Source organism: Macaca fascicularis, chromosome 8 (genome assembly GCF_037993035.2).
Source record: "Macaca fascicularis isolate 582-1 chromosome 8, T2T-MFA8v1.1".
In the NCBI taxonomy this organism is placed as follows: Eukaryota; Metazoa; Chordata; class Mammalia; order Primates; family Cercopithecidae; genus Macaca; species Macaca fascicularis.
The window spans coordinates 101,669,868-101,687,736 of NC_088382.1; the positions used below are offsets into that span (position 1 = coordinate 101,669,868).

Genomic DNA, 17,869 nt, shown 5'->3' on the forward strand with positions numbered 1-17,869 from the left:
GTAGGAAAAAATAAACAACTGACTAAGTGGAAAATACATAGTGCAGTTATGAATCTGCGTCCAATTGCTTCCCACTTATGGTAGGACTTCCTTTGTGTATAGCTATTCAAGTTGACTTTCCAACAAAGGTGCTATATTCAGAAAAATCTGTTCTCACTTAATAGCAGTCAAACAAAGACTTGAGCAGATAATAGCACATAAGGAATTTGGATTACACAAGACCTTACTGGCAATTTTTCTTTATGAACTATGAAGAATTTCACTTAAATATACTTAAAAAGGGAAGTGTGGAGAAAAGACTCACTCCTCTGAACATAAAGTCACCCTTCTTCTGTCCAAAATCACAATTATTTGTACCTCTCATTGGAATAAGTTGCACTGACAGCTTAGAAATGGAAGAGAAAATGGTCAGAAGGAAGATGTTGTCCGTCTTTTCAGGTAGGTGGTACTCGGCATATTTTTAACAGCTTGAGAGTACCACATAACTATTATTGTAAATCTGGTAAAACTACACAGTTCAGCAACATATGTATTTTAACCTTTAAGCTAAATGGACCTATCTAATTTGCATATTGGACGTGCAAGACAGCTTTCTGATTCTTAATCTGGGCTACTAAACCTACAATGCTATCAGATTTTAAAGCTCATTATCACTCTTACAAAAACAGGTATTTCTTGGAAAATGTATAAAAATACTTGGATAAGATACATGTGACTAGCCGGGCGTGGTGGCTCATGCCTGTAATGCCAGCACTTTGGGAGGTTGAGGCAGGTGGATCACAAAGTCAGGAGATCGAGACCATCCTGGCTAACACGGTGAAACCCCATCTCTACCAAAAAAAAAAAACAAAAAACTAGCCGGGCGTGGTGGCGGGCGCCTGTGGTCCCAGCTACTCGGGAGGCTGAGGCAGGAGAAGGGTGTGAACCCGGGAGGCGGAGCTTGCAGTGAGCCGAGATCATGCCACTGCACTCCAGCCTGGGTGACAGAGCGAGACTCTGTCTCAAAAAAAAAAAAAAAAAAAAAAAAAGATACATGTGACTAGAGAGTCAGCAAGTACACAAAACTACAAACACAGCTGAGTGAAATCCCAAAGAAACAAAAAATCTGTCCCCTGACTCTTCAGTTTGTACTGTTTGTAGAAGTAGCATTTCCCAGTTTCCCAACTCAAAAAGACAAACTATTTTAAGAGTTGGAGTTACAGTAGCTGAAAGCCTTGGTATGTTTTTCATGGCCTCTTCAACTCTTGAAACAGGTTTATGTTTCATCTCCTGAGCTGGTTTTCAAAAACGTTTTTGCTTGCTAGGTGGTTCCACCAAAATTCTCACAGATCTGGACTTCTTTAAGCCCAATAACAAGTCAGTGGGTCATGAGGAGATTTAAATCTACTATTACAAAATACAGAGCAGCATCTTGTAATGGAAAGCAGACAGTGTATATGAAAAGCAAAAATAAATGTTTAGTAACTTTGTTATTTCACTTAAAAAGTAATTTAGCTCTGATTGTTGAATACTAATTAGTACAGAAGAACAATTTTAAAAGTCGATTGTAACCAAAAAATTATCTGAGTACTTTAACAAGTCAACTAGATGTGATGTGGGTGTTTTTTTTTTCTTTTTCTTTTTTTTTTAAGAATGCAGGAGAAAAGGCTGAAGTATGCAATTTAATTTCTAAGACATTAGATTTTTTTCATCATAGAAAAAAAATGCATGCGAGCTAAGACCTCCTATGCCAAGTTTCAGCCTGAAATCATTATGGCCCTGAAAAAAAAAAGGAGTTTTATAATGGAAATATTGCCAGCTTCTCAATTATAGTGAAACTGGAAGATGTTACTAAAATAAAAATGATTTCATCTTGTAATCAGGCCTGGTTTAAGAATATTAATCAGGTGTTTTGTTTTGGTTTGCTTTGTGGTTTTTGTTTTGTTTTGTTTTTGCTGTTGTTGTTGTTAGCAGTAAAGTCCTTTCTTGTCATTCCTCACATCACTGCATTAACAACTGCACACAGCTGCCAGAACACGAAACTCATGTTTTTAAACAATTCTTACCAGCTTTCTTCCAGATCTCCTCTGGCACGTATCCAGACGCAGGCCTGTGAAGGAATTCCCGATGCGCGTCTATGAAAAGGATGGGAAGGGGGTGGAGAGAGGAGGAGAGTACTGTAAGCACACTTGTGTCATTGTACAGAGTGAAAGTAAGCAATGCCCATTCTCCTGGCTTCTCTACAAAAACACAATTTTAAAAGGCTAAACATTTCACTTCTTGAAAATACACAAAAATAGCAAGGCCTGTCATCAGAGCCCAAGGAAAACAGGTCACTGGTCTAAATGCCCTGCATGCTCAAAGCCAAAGCAACTTGATTTCATTATACAATATGATGTTCGGGAACACTGTTCTCACTACTTTCTGACTATGGAGACTTCTATAGATATATTTTGTTAAAGAAAATAAATTGTATTTGGTAGTTTTCCTTTCAAGAGTCAATCAAATTGGTGGTTAAAAAATCAAATGTTCAGGTAATGTAATTTCCACAGAGCTCTGATTCTGCCACCTTTCTATGAATAGCAAGCTCCACTCTATGGCTAACCAGTTCTCACACTTAATTAATTCTTAAAAATCTCAGTGAGCATTAAAATTTTTCACACAAATTAGATCATATGGATTTGACATGGGTGGAAGCCAGAAAGACTCATTAGCATGGATTCACAGACATTCTGCTGAGCAAAGAGAATTAGCCCATGCTTTCCAGAAAAGGAAATGAAGTTCCACTTTAAATTAAATGCAGTGCTTACTATGCTTCTCAGATTTTAAAAGTTTAAGAAAACAACTAATAACAACTTTGATACAGGAATGCTAACTCCTAAAATAATATGTTCATGGAAATAACACAAAACATTTTATAGTACTTGTATATGCTCGAAAGTAAACAAAGTGCATACAGTCTTCCATAGCTAAAATATGCATTTCATGTCTTCCATATCGGATTTTCAGTAAAAGCCTCCTTATATAGAAGAGTTCAGTAAGAAAAAAATCATTTTAACTTTTATAAAACACAATTATTAAACCCATGATAAATTCTGAGGAAAACTGAAAGTTTCTCTATGTGTAGAGTAAATGTTGAGTAGCATATACGTTTAAACAATACTTTATCTAATGGTTATGTTGAAGATCAAGACATTCAGTCCAGTCTCCTATATTTTATGGTGCTACACAATGTCAAAAATAAAGAGAAGCATGATCAGTTTAGCTAAGTATATGTTATTACATTTGAATGCTTTAAATACATTTGAATGCTTTGAATTCTTGCAGGGCACATAGATTATCAACTGGCAAGAACATTAGATTTTCTCAACTATTCTGAATTAGCAAAAATTTACTATAGCTTGGTAAGGAATATATGGAAACTATATCATCTTTGCAATTTTTTAATCTAAAATTATTCCAAATATTTAAAAGTTTATTTTCAAAAGCTTACACTCTGATGTCATGACTACTTAATAGGATGGACTGGAAATATCTATGCATTCTCCTGTGTGTATTCATTTCTATAAAGTAAATGACAAAAATAAAAACGCTTTTACTGAAGTAACTTTCATTCTTAAGGCGAGATAAAGCTGGTACATAAACAACCTAAAAGGAAATATGATACAACTAATTAGATTTATCAAGATTATCTTCCTTACCACTATAACTATTTGCAGAAGAAATAAAGTGCAATCAAGTTCATATTTAGCCATGTGACACAGTACAACACAGAGATTTACTTATGACAACATTTAAAGACAACTTTTAAGGAGAAAAGACTTTAAGCGTAATTTATTGGATAAGAATGAGAACAGATCTGTAAAGTCTGAGGAAAGAAAAAACATGACTCCAAAGTGGCAACTTTTTTTTCATTTATTGTGTTAAGAAGAGACCTGTAGTTTATAAAAAATTATTATTTTTTCATTATTATTATTATTATTATTATTATTATTTGAGACAGAGTCGTGCTCTGCTGCCCAGGCTGGAGTGTAGTGGCATGATCTCAGCTCACTGCAACCTCTGCCTCCCAGGTCAAGCGATTCTCGTGCCTCAGCCTCCCGAGTAGCTGGGATTACAGGCACACGCCACCAAGCCCAGCTAATTTTTGTATTTTTAGTAGAGATGGGGTTTCACCGTGTTGGCCAGGCTGGTCTCAAACTTCTGACGTCAGGTCACCCAGCCTCCCAAAGTGCTGGGATTACAGGTGTGAGCCACTATGCCCAGCCTATAAACATTATTTTTTGATTAAGTAGTCAAGTATTATGATAAAGAACAGGAAAGGAGATGTTTAGGTATCCAAAGTCCATGCATGAAAGATGCTAATTACCAGCCTCAGGCAACATAGGCTGAAGAAAGTTAGTTCTAGCGTCCAGTGAAGCAGCTATTGACCATGGAACACTGAGTATGTTAGTTTGTCCATGTCCTCAGATACCTCATCTATAATAAAGTGAGGACAATACTACCATTATTTGAGAGCACTGCTGTGAGGATTGAAGGAAATACCTCCTATTACATACACATCCTAAACTCTCATCATCTGGTATTTGCTATTATCCTCATTATTATCATCATTATTATTACTACATGCTCTTGTAAGAATGGCTATATAATTATTTCCTTATAAATAACTAAGGTGAAGAGAATATTTTAAAGTTTATCTTTTCTCTCAATGTTAAAAAACCAAATACCACAAATTTTGAAGAGAACAAAGCCATTAAAGAAGTTTGGATTAAGCAATATACACCAAGTAATTTTTTAAACTCCCAGAATCTATGTCGCTTGGAAACAGAAAATATTTCTATAGTTCACAATTCACTGCCTTTGTCCTTGGAAGCAAAATCTTCAAATTTCTTAGATGACACTTTCAAAAATTTTACTTGAGCCTCACCCTTGAATGTTTATAACACCCAAATTGACTCAAATATTAACGTGCCAGGCTCAATTGACCTTCCACCTTCTATGGGCTGCACAGCAGGTGTCTTGAGGGTACATATACCACACTGGAAAGTTGTATAATATTTCACCTTGGCTACATCTTCCTAAATTTCTCACTGACATATTGCCATGTCCACATACGCTCAAACTTTAACTGACTTAGAAACCCAATAGAAATGCTAAAGCCAATTATGCAAAAATTTTCTTAATGATAACCTACCTTCTAAAAGACAGTTTTTCAAAATAGCAGAATCTAAAGGGAAATAATCATATATACGTATTTTACAATATCCTCTCTAGTTCTAAGTTAGTGTACTCGATAAAGGTCAGGTCTACCAACAAAAAGAACAGAGTGATTGGTAGCAGGTGTACTCCTCAGAAATCTATTTGATACCCTGATAAACGCTACTTTATAGCTTCAGAAACCAAATGACTAATACATTTAATATCTCCTCTTCTGATTAAGCAGCAGCAATATCAGAATCTATATAGGGAAAACTGAGTTTGAAAAACAAAACAAGGGACAATTCTCTCCTAGGACTTCACTATTTTAGAATACTGGCTAATCTAGACACATCTACCTAAAACACCCTAAGATTCTAAGGCTTAGATTCTAAAGAAGCTAATTCTTAACCATTAACTCGTCAGCACCTATAAAATATAGATTGCTATAAAAAGGAATCATTGTTCTAAAATGTAGTGGTAAAAGCAAAGACAGAAGAATCTATACAAGATGGTTTAAAATGTGAAATATGTGTGTGTGTGTGTGTGTATATATATATATATATATATATATATATATATATATATATATATATATATATGCAACCACTGAAAGATGAAAACATTATAGAAAAGTCCTTCTAAGTTAAGTCTAGCTTGCTTTGGGTTGCAAATTGCTTGGGGGGGATGAGAGGGGATGAGGATGAAGAGAGCCTCTTGAAAAAATTCATGTCCATGAAGAGAGGAGACCAGGTCATAGTGACAGAAAATGGTGTAAGAAATGTGAAAGAACAGAAAGAGCAATCTATGATGTATGAAAGAGATGGAAGATGCACTACACTTACGACAGGATGGAGACCATTGGATACTAGATACTGCAAGGGCCGCCATCAATATACATGAAGGGATGAGCTGATAGCCTTTGGAGAAGCAATGTGACCTCATATGACCCAGGACAGCAATGCTCAAAGCTTGGCAGCACCTAGGTATGGCCTTCATCCTGTAGTGGGCAGAGTGAGGCTATGATCATGATAATATCTATTACAAAAACCATCAAAAGAAAGAAAGAGTTAAGTAATTTTTATCTTTACAAATGCCACTTGCTTTTAAGGATAATACATTCAGAAATCTTCACCCTAGGTTTCAGAAGCCTAAATCCAACCTAGAAGCTAGCAACTGCTTTAGGATTTCCATTTTTTACAACAAACATACTTAATGCTCCAGGAAGTAACCATCTCCTCTTAATTTTAAAAGATGGACATATTTAACTAATAGTCCCTTATTTTTAAACCCAATATAGTTAAGTACAGTAGGCATTTGCATTATGAAGTCAGCTGAATGACTGAGAGATTAATTTCATGATGTGATTTAAAGAAATCAATACAAGGGTACAGAACTCCAAACATTTACATGGAAATATACACAGAATAACTTGTTTGTGTTTTTCATATTCTGAGAGTATAGAAGTTGAAATATTTCATTGGCTGGGAGAAATCTATTTTTCTATAGACTTGTATTATGAATTAGGGTCCCAAAGGTACAACAGATTTACTATATTTAAGACAGGAGTATTTTCTAATCCTGTGCCTATTAAAGTAGCCAACTGCTTAGAAGTACTTTGTAGATGAAAAAATACTCAATACACAATCTTGAATGCCAAGGAAAAACTTTACTAGTTTCATTTACCACTATTTTTTAAAGTTCATTTTATTTTATTTTTTAAATTTTTTAATTTTATTTTTTGAGACAAGGTCTTGCTCTGTTGCCCAGGCTGCAGGGCAGTGGCACAAACATGGCTCACTGTCACCTTGACCTCCTGGGCTCAAGGAAACCTCCCATCTTAGCCTCCTGAGCAACTAGGACCACAGGCATGCACCATCATGTCCAGCTAATTTTTCGATTTTTGGTAGAGATGGGGTCTCACTGTGTTTTCCAGGCTGGACTCAAACTCCTGGACTCAAGGGATCCTCTCACCTCAGCCTCCCAAAGTGCTGGGATTACAGGCATGAGCCACTACTCCCAGCAAAAAGTTATTTTTGAGAATGCGCATCTAAATAATAGTAACAGCTAAGCTATAACACATCTACTATGTGTCAGGCACTGTCTCATAAGTTTTTTACCTATTAACTCATTATACAGAAATGCTTATGAAATATGTATTAACATCCCCATTTTACACAAGGAAACTGAAGCACAAAGAGATTATGACCTGCCAAAGGCTGCAAAACTACTATGGAGAGGAATGAGTAATTTGAATCTAGAAATTCTACTGAGTTTGTGCTTTCAACCTTCATGCTAGATTTCCTGAGGATTTACAGAGCAATGAGAAATTCCATAATTCAATCATATGACAATCATAAAACTTGCCAGCTAGTAGTATTTTAAAATACTAATTCCTCTACCAACCCACTTGGGACAGGGGATGGTATTAATTCAACAAGCTCCTGAGCTACTAAGCTTTTTTTTTTTTTTTTTTTTTCTTTTTTTTTGAGACACAGTCTCATTCTGTCCTCCAGGCTGGAATACAGTGGTACGATCTTGGTTCACTGCAACCTCCTCCTCCAGGGTTCAAGCAATTCTCCTGCGTCAGCCTCCCGAGTAGCTGGGACTACAGGGGTGCACCACCATATCTGGCTAATTTTTTGTATTTTTAGTGGAGATGGGGTTTCACCCTGTTAGCCAGGATGATCTCAATATCCTGACCTAGTGATCTGCCCGCCTCGGCCTCCCCAAGTGTTGGGATTACAGGCGTCAGCCACCACTCCTGGCTCTAAGTTTTTTATGAATGCTAAGTTTGATTTTTCATTACACTTAAACAAAACTTTTTGATATTTCTATCTCTGGCAAGTACTAAACTCTTAACAAAACAGAGTGAAGGTATTTTCTAAATTTACTACGACATCATCACAATGTTCATACATTTTTTAAAAGCACAGGGAAAGTGTATTTATATTTGAGAATTTATGTCCAGTCCCTGACAATAGCCTTAAACCTATCATTAGAAAAAAATTTTGGCCAGGTACAGTGGCTCACGCCTGTAATACTAGCACTTTGGGAGGCCAAGGTGGGCAGATCCCTTGAGCTCAGGAGTTCAAAACCACCCTGGGCGATAAGGCAAAACCCCACCCCTACAAAAAATACAAAAAAATTACCTGGGTGTGGTGGCAGTCACCTGTAGTCCCAGCTACTTCGGGGGCTGAGGTGGGAGCCCAGGAGGTCAAGGCTGCAGTGAGCCAAGATTATGCCACCACACTTCACCTTGAGTGACAAAGTGAGACCCCGTCTCAAAAAAAAAAAAAAAAAAAAAAAGATGTGGAAGACTTCTAGAAAACAAAGAGAGAACACACAGATACAAGACAAACTACAGAAAGATTCTAGAATAGTCAAAAGCTAGTAAAAAGGAAAGTAATTTAAAAGAAAAATGTCAGGAGCCAAGAGAGTGACGTGACAACATTCTGAGAGAAAAAGGAACCAAAGACAAAGAAAGGAAAAAGATCTACTACGGAGATTCTGACAAGCACTTCAGAAAACATACAAAGTGCTAACCAGCAACTGCCTCTCTATACATATAAAAGTAATTCTACTGCATGGTCAAATCTGTCAGTTCTGATCACATTATCTTGCTCTTCTTCTGTGAAGTATACCATGTAATAAAACTTAAATGTAAAGTAAGTCATACTTTGAAAATAGAGACAGCTGTGTTAAAATTTGCTTTCTAATTTTGTTAAGAGTTGGATATTTGGAGTTCTCCCTGGAAAGTAAATGAGTAACAACAGTAAATATAATAAATATCTATTATTTCAAGAAAACCTACTTTATGAAAAGTCCTTCAAGATGTCAACTTGCATTTTATTTAAAGAACAGAAATACCATTATGAATTCAGTGTATACTCAGTTACTCAGTGTTAAAAACTGTTTCAGAAGTTATTCAAAAAAGAGATTTTAGTATCTTGGGAAAACCCTTTTTTTTTTTTCTTTTTTTTTGAGACAGAGTCTTGCCCTGTCATCCAGACTGGAGTGCAATGGCGTGATCTCGGCTCACTGCCACCTCCGCCTCCCAGGTTCAAGTGACTCTCCTGCCTTAGCCTTCCAAGTAGCTGGGATTACAGGCATGTGCCAGTATGCCTGATTAATTTTTTTTTTTTTTTTTTTTTTTTTTTTATCTTTAGTAGAGAAGGGGTTTCACCATGTTGGCCAGGCTGGTCTCGAATCCCCGACCTTGTGATCCGCCTGCCTCAGCCTTCCAAAGTGCTCGGATTACAGGTGTGAGCCACTGCGTCTGGCCAGGAAAACTCTTAAAATTCAATTAGCAATAGATTAATTGAGTTATTTTACTAACCCCCTATACTCACTTAATACTACGTATATATTTCAAAAGTGAGAATGGGATTGAGTTTAACAAGCACAACACATCAGTCATGAAAGTTACATTCTTCTCTGTGAAGTCCCCAAATATAATTTTAAAATGCTAAGAATGTGTGTATGACTAAACATTCCCAGTGTTTCCAAGTTAGGGATATAAGTAGGGCAATATTTTGAACCAAAGATATCTTCTATAATATATTCCGAAGGTCTCATTTGAGACCAGACAGTAGTTTAAGAAGCAAAAGAATTAGGCTAAAAGAAATACATACCACTGGGGATATGGAGATCTAAATGTATATAAAGATATAGACATATCCATAGATTTATCTGCACACGTGCACTCCATTAAACACTTTCCAGCCACAGAAAATAGATTTATCAGCCAATAATCTCCAATCCTTTCACTACACACATCAATTCATTCAACTCCAAAGCCTGGAAGAGGGACTTAGAAAGCACTTAATGTAAATGATTGTGGCCCATAATTACAAACCACCTGTCCTCTTATTTACAGCCATAGCTCTGTCTCAGAAAATAGTACACAAGGCTGAAAGAATCAGCTAGTAAGGATGTACAGTGAAAAAAACTGTCAAAACACTATTGGATGCTAAAACTTGCACACTGCAGAGTTCTACACAGATTTTCTCTAAAGTTATAATAGTATCTTAATGGCAACTTAGGATTCTGTGTCCATAAAGAACATAATGTCTTAATGTTGTCTATAAACAAAGAAATTAAATGCTGTACCCTTTGACTAATATAACTTACAAAAGCTTAAAGCCAAACAAACATCTCAGGTTTAACAAAAATATAAATCCACTGAACATCACTAAAAATAGTACAGTTTGCGTACTTTTAAAAAGGAGTTTTTTAAAACCAAGTGTATTTTGGTTATGTAACAGGGACAATGAACCTCTCTTCCTGGAAAACATGATATACACCTATATCACCAGAATCTGACTGTAGCATTAGTGACTATACACAAAATGGCCCTTGTTCTATGTGCTGATAACTCACTTAGGTATGAAGTCTGATCAATTTTGGAGATGTTTCTTTTACAGTGGATGGCAGATGATAGCAATCTGGTCAGTTTGGTCAACTGAATTGAGGTAACTATCCTATGGCCTTAACACTAGCTATTCCCTTGCCTTCTTCCACTAGACCCAAAGGCCCTCAAAGAAAGAAATGAAGACTCTTTTTCCTTCATTAGAATGCCTAGCACAATGCCTGGCATATAGTAAGCACTCAGTAAATAAATACTGACTCAATGAATCTGTTCAATAGAATAAGCCAAACTAGATGTTTTAACTCCCTAAGTTTTATTTACTTCAAGGCTCTCAATTTTTGCCTAGACTGGATAGTTATAAATGTCTCCTCTGTCCTAAGCAAATCTCTCATGATTAATCAATTTTTGTTCATAATAAGGAAATAAACACAAGACTTTTTTTCCACTCTGCTCTAAATAGTTTGGTTTCGACCAATACAAGCTCAAACCAAATGTAATTCTGTTTTCGCTGCTTGCCCTACTCTGACCTGACAAATACAGTTTTGCCTTTAAAATATGCTTTAGAATAATATTTGTTAGGTAAATTAAGTGACTTAGACTCTTCCATTATTTAATACTTATGACAATAGGCATTCAGCATTCAGAGATTAGCAAAAATCTACAAACCTAAGTGCATAGAAAGCTACACTGGCTGAGAACAAATTGAAAACAATAATGTAATCAATAGACAGATCATATACTTCAAGTTTTTAACTTTTGATAATCAGTCATAATACTAATGAGGCCAAAGTTATGAGCTTAATCTGCACATGTTTTGCAGCATGGACAGTACTCTAACTTGAATTAGCAGATGGGTATGGGGTTAATCACATAAGAGAATATAAGAGAACAAGAATCCACAGAAATCCATCTCCCTAAGTTTACTCAAAAAGTATTCACACGTAATAGGCGGTAATGTCAGCGACAAAACCATATTATTAATTTAGGTAAAAGTTCACAGGCCACACAAAAATTCTTTGAGGTTGACGATTTCTTTCAACATATATGGGATTATATTCTATCTATAACCCCAACAATTCCCAAATATCAATAAGTAATACAGTTACATACTAACATTCCATTTCTAAGGCACAACTATATTATGAGTCCCATTATAAAACTAGAATTAATACAATCATGATCAAGTAATGCAAGTTAAGATCAAATCAAAGGAAGAGTGCTGCATCGGTATCATTAATTTAAAAATAGCTGTAGGCAAAATATATAGTTTTTAGGTCTCTCTGGGCAGGGGCTGTTGAGAAAAAAGTTAAAAAAAACATATATATATATACACACATATATATGTGTGTATCTGAGATTCAACTAACAAACAAGATTGTCTTATGGGCTGTTTCTTGAATTAATAATTTGAAACATACATCCTCGTGTGCAGTGCTAACATTGGTAGGCAGTGGCAGAATTCACTAGAGACCTTGATGGAAGTGTCTAAGCCCCAGGCCCACTCCCTGAGATTGTTTTTGCTATTTTGAGGCATTTTGAAGGAGCGCAAGTTTTAGTTGAGCGCAAGTTTTAGTTAAGCACATGAAATTCTGGTTCAGTGCGGAAACTCTGCCATCAGCTCAATACATTTACCTGGAAAAGGAATTTAAGTTTTGTGACAATCTCTGTCTATGCCAATCTGCCCAAATTCCTAACAGACAGATAAGACATATTGGAGGATATGTAAATTGTTTATTGTCTTAAAATTCCTTGCATATCCTTTAATTTTAAAAAGAAGTTAAAAATAAAGTCAGCATTAACAGCATAAGAAATATGTGTTCGAGATACTCATCTGAAGAAAAGTTACCTAGTGTAACTGGGTCTGGGTTGACGGGACTCTGCTGCCTGGAGTGACTGCTGCTACTGCCGCCACCTTTTTTTAAGTCCTCGGCATCACTGTATCGCCGGATCCAGTAATTCAATTCTTCCCGGTCTGCTTCTTGACACCGCCTTAGTACGGTGAGAGATCGCCTTGTTTTTTCTACCATGTCCATTATGCAGTTTAACAGCTATGTGGGAAAGGGGAGAATAGGGAAGAGTGTATAAATCATCACAATTAAAGATTTTACTGAATAGTGAAACAAACCATTTCAGGACAATGAAGGAAGCAATTTTATCCCTGAAGTTTTTGGTCTAGTATTTTCTACAGCTAGATTTGAAATTCAGAGCCAATAGATGAGAAAATTCGATGGGAATGAGAAGAGAGATGTATGAACACAAGACAGAAGGGAAATTTCACCTGAAGGCACTATAGCCAGTAAATCCACCTCTCTAAATACTAATCCCATTACTTTAGAAATTAAATAACCTTTTCACAATAAAACAGTAGCCCACTGATCTGGCTTTGAGAATTCCTTTCCAAGATCTAAACATTTCTCTTAAGTGGCTTTCATATCAATTTAGAAATCAAATTCTACATTCTACTTCAGATATTCTCGCTCATTATTTTTTTCAAGGATAGCAGGAAACACAGTACCTTCAAAGGATCACCAAGCTTTTATTTTATCACATAACCTCACTCCAGTTGTTTTCCAAACATTTTTTAATCCCAAATGATTACTGATGTCTTACGTGGTCAAGATGTTTCCACTCTTCTGCCCATTCTCTGTCTGTTAGTCTGTGATCAATCATTTCTTCTTGACGTGTGCCATGCAACCCTACAAAAATAGAGAAGGCTGAATAACCCTAAAGCGTTCAGTATACAACCCATACACACACAGACTCACAGCAAGGACTATGTGGGCAAACTCAATGATGTAAAAATACATTTGATTTTGAATGGAGACATGATTCAGAATTACCTAATAGGTTCCTCACAGAATGATAAAATACGAGAACTAGAAGGAATTTCAGAGGTCAGCTGGTCAGAAGACTTTATTTTACACACAAGAGACAGTTAAGTGACACCAAGCCCACAGCTAGTTATCCACACAACACTCTGTAAGTAAAAATACATTCTAACTCTTAATAAATACAAGAAACCACAAGTAGACATTAAGTGGTTTTTAAAGCATTGACGTCCTGCATTAAAAATAAAGATAGCATAAGTCATTTTACATGGGAAGGGACATGCTTTCCCAAAACAAGTATGGTAAATTTTTCCATATTTCAGCCTTGTATAAATGAATACAATCCTAACACATATACCTACATGACAAAATTAGACCATGAAGAGAAGGCTTGTATAATATGGAGCTACATATACTCATTTGGTTTACCAAAAAAATAAAAAATAAAAGTAAATTGGACATCCTTCATTACAAAATTAACATACAAGATATAATTTGACAAATATCATAAATCCAAGTGAACCAACTGAAAATCCTAATTTGAAGTCCATAAGACTTAATGCTCTTTAGCATCATAATTAAGATACCACTATGAAAAAGTAATATATAAGTGTTTACCAAGTGAGCACCAGTATTAACGAATTTAAGCAGTTAGCTAGGATGCTCATTAAAATAGGAAGTAAATGTGTCTCACTAAAAAGATGGGCTGAAAGGTTCCGATCAGAGAAACCTGGAAACGTGTTGTTCCTCTTACATATTCACTTTATATTCTGTTGAATAGGAAAGTCATTGAGCTGTGGCATTATTTTGCAATTTAAATGAACAAAACTATTATTTTTGGTTACCAATCTCAAAATGTTACTCTGAACAGCAAATAAGGTTTCTTATAGTTTGGGTTTCTAGATAACTGGGCTAACTCTCTGTGGAACTTATGTAAGAATTAAATGACCAAAAGAGTTATAAGACACTGAATTTTACTTTTTGTGAGATTTAAGTGGTTAGAAATCCCTTTTTTTCGCTGATGTACACAAATAAAGATGAGTCACATGACTCTGTTCAGCCTACCATGTAAAGAGATTTCATTTACAACTGATGGAAGTGAACAAATTTATGACAACCCTTTCTCAGACTAACTGAAAAGCTAAATGCAAGATGCTTTGTACCACTCCTGTCCAATTAGAACATATTCTAAGATATATTTTAAAAGTTAAAATTGTCAATGCCACCTATTGGTTAAAAAGTAAAAGTGCAAATATGTTTTATTAATTTGCATAATATAAACACATTGGGAAAAATAGTACTTAGTTACTGCTCTGTTGTGATTATTTCAAGTTGAAATGTTTGCAAATATGTAATTTTTGTTAACTTATTTGTTGCCTGTGTTTTAGGGAAAAACCACTACTGTTAAAATTAGTCACCACAGAAAATAACCAGAAAGTGATAAGGATATAAATGTGACAGTGACTTCCATGTTAGAGGCATCTGAATATTTGCCTTTAAGGACAAGAATTCCAGAGGTCTCAAAAGCTTGAAAAATTCAGCAGAACAAATCAGTAATGACACAAGCTGTAACGCCTGGAGTAATATTAATGAGCAACAGGACATCTGTGGTAGTGGGATTTCAGCATTTGTGAAACAGTACTAAGCTTCATCTCATTTAAAAAAAATACTAAGTGTATTAGAAACATGTTTGAGCTCAAGTACTTGCTGAAAAAATGTAAGATTCATTTGCTGCTTTTGAACACTGAAAGTCATTTGTTAGATATAATCAAATCTTTAAAAATAAAAAATAAATCAAGATTTTACATTTACTAATTTCTCTATTTAAGATACTTAAATATTCAGCAGCACACAATTTTTATTTATAGTCATAATACCAGAGGGATGTACCAGGGGAAAATAGCTCATAATCATTAAATAGCTCATAATCACATTTTCATTTGTGGGAAATTTGACACTAATGTTGAGTCTTAACTAGTTATTTTGTTTTAGAATATTTTGACTAGGCTAAAACTCTAAGCTTACTTATAAACTAATGCCGCTAACAGGTTACTTTACTGAAGGATTCTAGTGAGTATATGTCCCTACACATAATAGGCATTTATAAATAGTACCAGACTAAGTATATCTTTATGACAATTTTTATATTCTCAAAATGGCAGCCTGATGTAATACCATAATTTGTTGCTCATACATCAAGATTTTATTTTACATTAACACACACTAAACTCTGCCAGACTTTAGGGATGGTTTAGTAGCTGCACATATTTATAGAGATTAGCACTATTAGTTTTATAAGCTAATATAATTAAAAGGTAAGGAACATGGTCTGAAGAAAATCACATAAAACCAATGGATACAGATATAATTCATAAAGGGATATTTTACATTACTTGATGAAAACATAATCGTTGCACATAAGTGTAATTACTTCCTTGCTGATTACTGTATAGTGCACTGGAACTAATATTTCACAAAATAGCACCTGCTGCCTAAGAAACAGGCCATTTGCTAACACATCTACAAAATGGGATCCCTTGAATTGGTCTCACCACGACCTGATGACTCCACTGCTATTTAAAAACATGCAGTCATGGTTTTCAGTACTTAAGTCATAAATAAATGCTAAGGCTTTGTGTAGAAGGGAATTGTTATCACATTTGATTTTGGGGTCCAAATATCAATCCAGATCAAGAAATAGCATAACCACCTTTGAAAGCTCTTCAGAAATGGTACCTGCGAGAACATTAGACAGATTGGCTATTAAGAAAGCACAAATTATATGCTTAGTCATTTGTCTGACACACTATATAAACGTAGAAATTACTGTTGTGGAGAACCAGAACTACTAATTTACTATCTTACAACCAAAGCTTCAATCGCCCCTCCCCTCATCCTGACTCTTCCTGCTTTCTAAACATTTGGGGTGTTGGGCATAGAAAGGCAAAAAAGGCCCTACACGTGGAGCCCCTGTTTGCTAGCAACATACTTGGAAATCAAATGTAAACTTTATATATTAAGACTCTCTCTGCCTGTGGCTAAAAACAAAACAAAACAAAAACCACTATCACTGTAATCAAGTAGTGAATAACTGGCTAGCTACATTCCCCAGAATTCTGTATCCTCAGCTCTGTTTTTGGGTTTTCTACTTGCACTTCATCCCCTGCTCTTTCTAGTGTACTGGCCACTAAGTCACCCGCATCAGGAAAGTTTGCCAGCAATTCGTTACAAGGTAGAGAAAGTCCTGTTGGTGGGTGATGTGGACACAGGAGATGGAAAAAGAAGAGGAGACTCACTATTGCTCTCAGTTAGACTCATCACTAATTAAGAATTGAAGGCACTCCAGTAATAGTGTACTTACTAATAACCCTCTGATACACTATCATCTCCACCACTGAACCACTAATCATATGTTTAAAAACTTACCTTGTTCATCTTCTCTCTCACTTTTCATGGTAGACATTTGTTCTACAGAAGGCAATGTCTTCAAAATGCTTTACTACTTCTTTTTTTTTTTTTTTTTTTTTTTTTTTTGAGACAGGGTCTTGCTCTGCCACCCAGGCTGGGGTGCATGGTGTGGGGTGCAGTGGCATGATCTCATCTCAGTGTAACCTCTGCTTCCTGGGCTCAAGCGATCCTCCTGCCTCAGCCCCACAGGTAGCTGGGGCTAAAGGAGTCCACCACCATGCCTGGCTAATTTTTTAATTTTAGTAGAGACAGGATTTTGTCACAGTGCCCAGGCTGGTCTCAAACTCCTGAGCTCAAACTCATCTACCCATGTCGGCCTCCCAAAGTGCTGGGATTATAGGCGTGAGCCACTGCACCCAGACAAAATGCTTTACTTCTAATAGTTTTATGCAAAGAAGGAATGAACACAGGGAAATAGAACACATATTTGCCCAAATTCACTTCTTCAGTATTCCGATCCTTGACCCCAAATTGTCAATATTAACTTCAATCACTGGCATTTTCAAGTAAACAAAAGTACCAAATCATTCCTCAGGAAACATCTGTGAAGCCACAGATAGCATACCATATCATACTTTGGAAATATGGAATATCATGGAGGCTCGAAAAAAATCAAAATAAACGTAGAGACTATCTGAAACAAAAGACACAATGCAAGAAAATAAAGTGATTTTTAAAAATATTTGTGGCAGGCAGACTGCATATGAAGTCTCGTGTTAAAAGAGAATTCAAGCTAAAAATTTATTTTGCATTTGTTACAAACACAATTGAGGGTCTTGTATTAATATAGATGCCCTCCTCCAAAGAAATTTAGTGTACTGTCTTAAAGAATACAAGTGATTAGGAGAGAGACAGCGCACAGCTGTTGAAAAGTCTATTAATACCAATCAAGTTTTTTTCATAAAGGAGACAATATAAAGCAAGATAAGATAAGATAATTTTTATCCCTATCACAGATTTCAAGCCTCAAGTTCAGTTCAGAAGTAATGGTGCAAGTCTTCAAGCACCCAATCCCATAAGAAGT

The 17,869-nt window shown here is 35.7% G+C and overlaps 1 protein-coding gene across 1 annotated transcript in view; it reads right to left on the bottom strand.

The window, feature by feature from the left end:
• RUNX1T1 (RUNX1 partner transcriptional co-repressor 1) overlaps window positions 1–17,869 on the bottom strand; it is a 140,966-nt gene that overhangs the window by 20,193 nt on the left and 102,904 nt on the right. Inside the window, 3 exon segments of the mRNA XM_065519434.2 lie at window positions 2,046–2,114; window positions 12,396–12,597; window positions 13,160–13,245. Coding sequence (XP_065375506.1) covers window positions 2,046–2,114; window positions 12,396–12,597; window positions 13,160–13,245 — 357 coding nt within the window.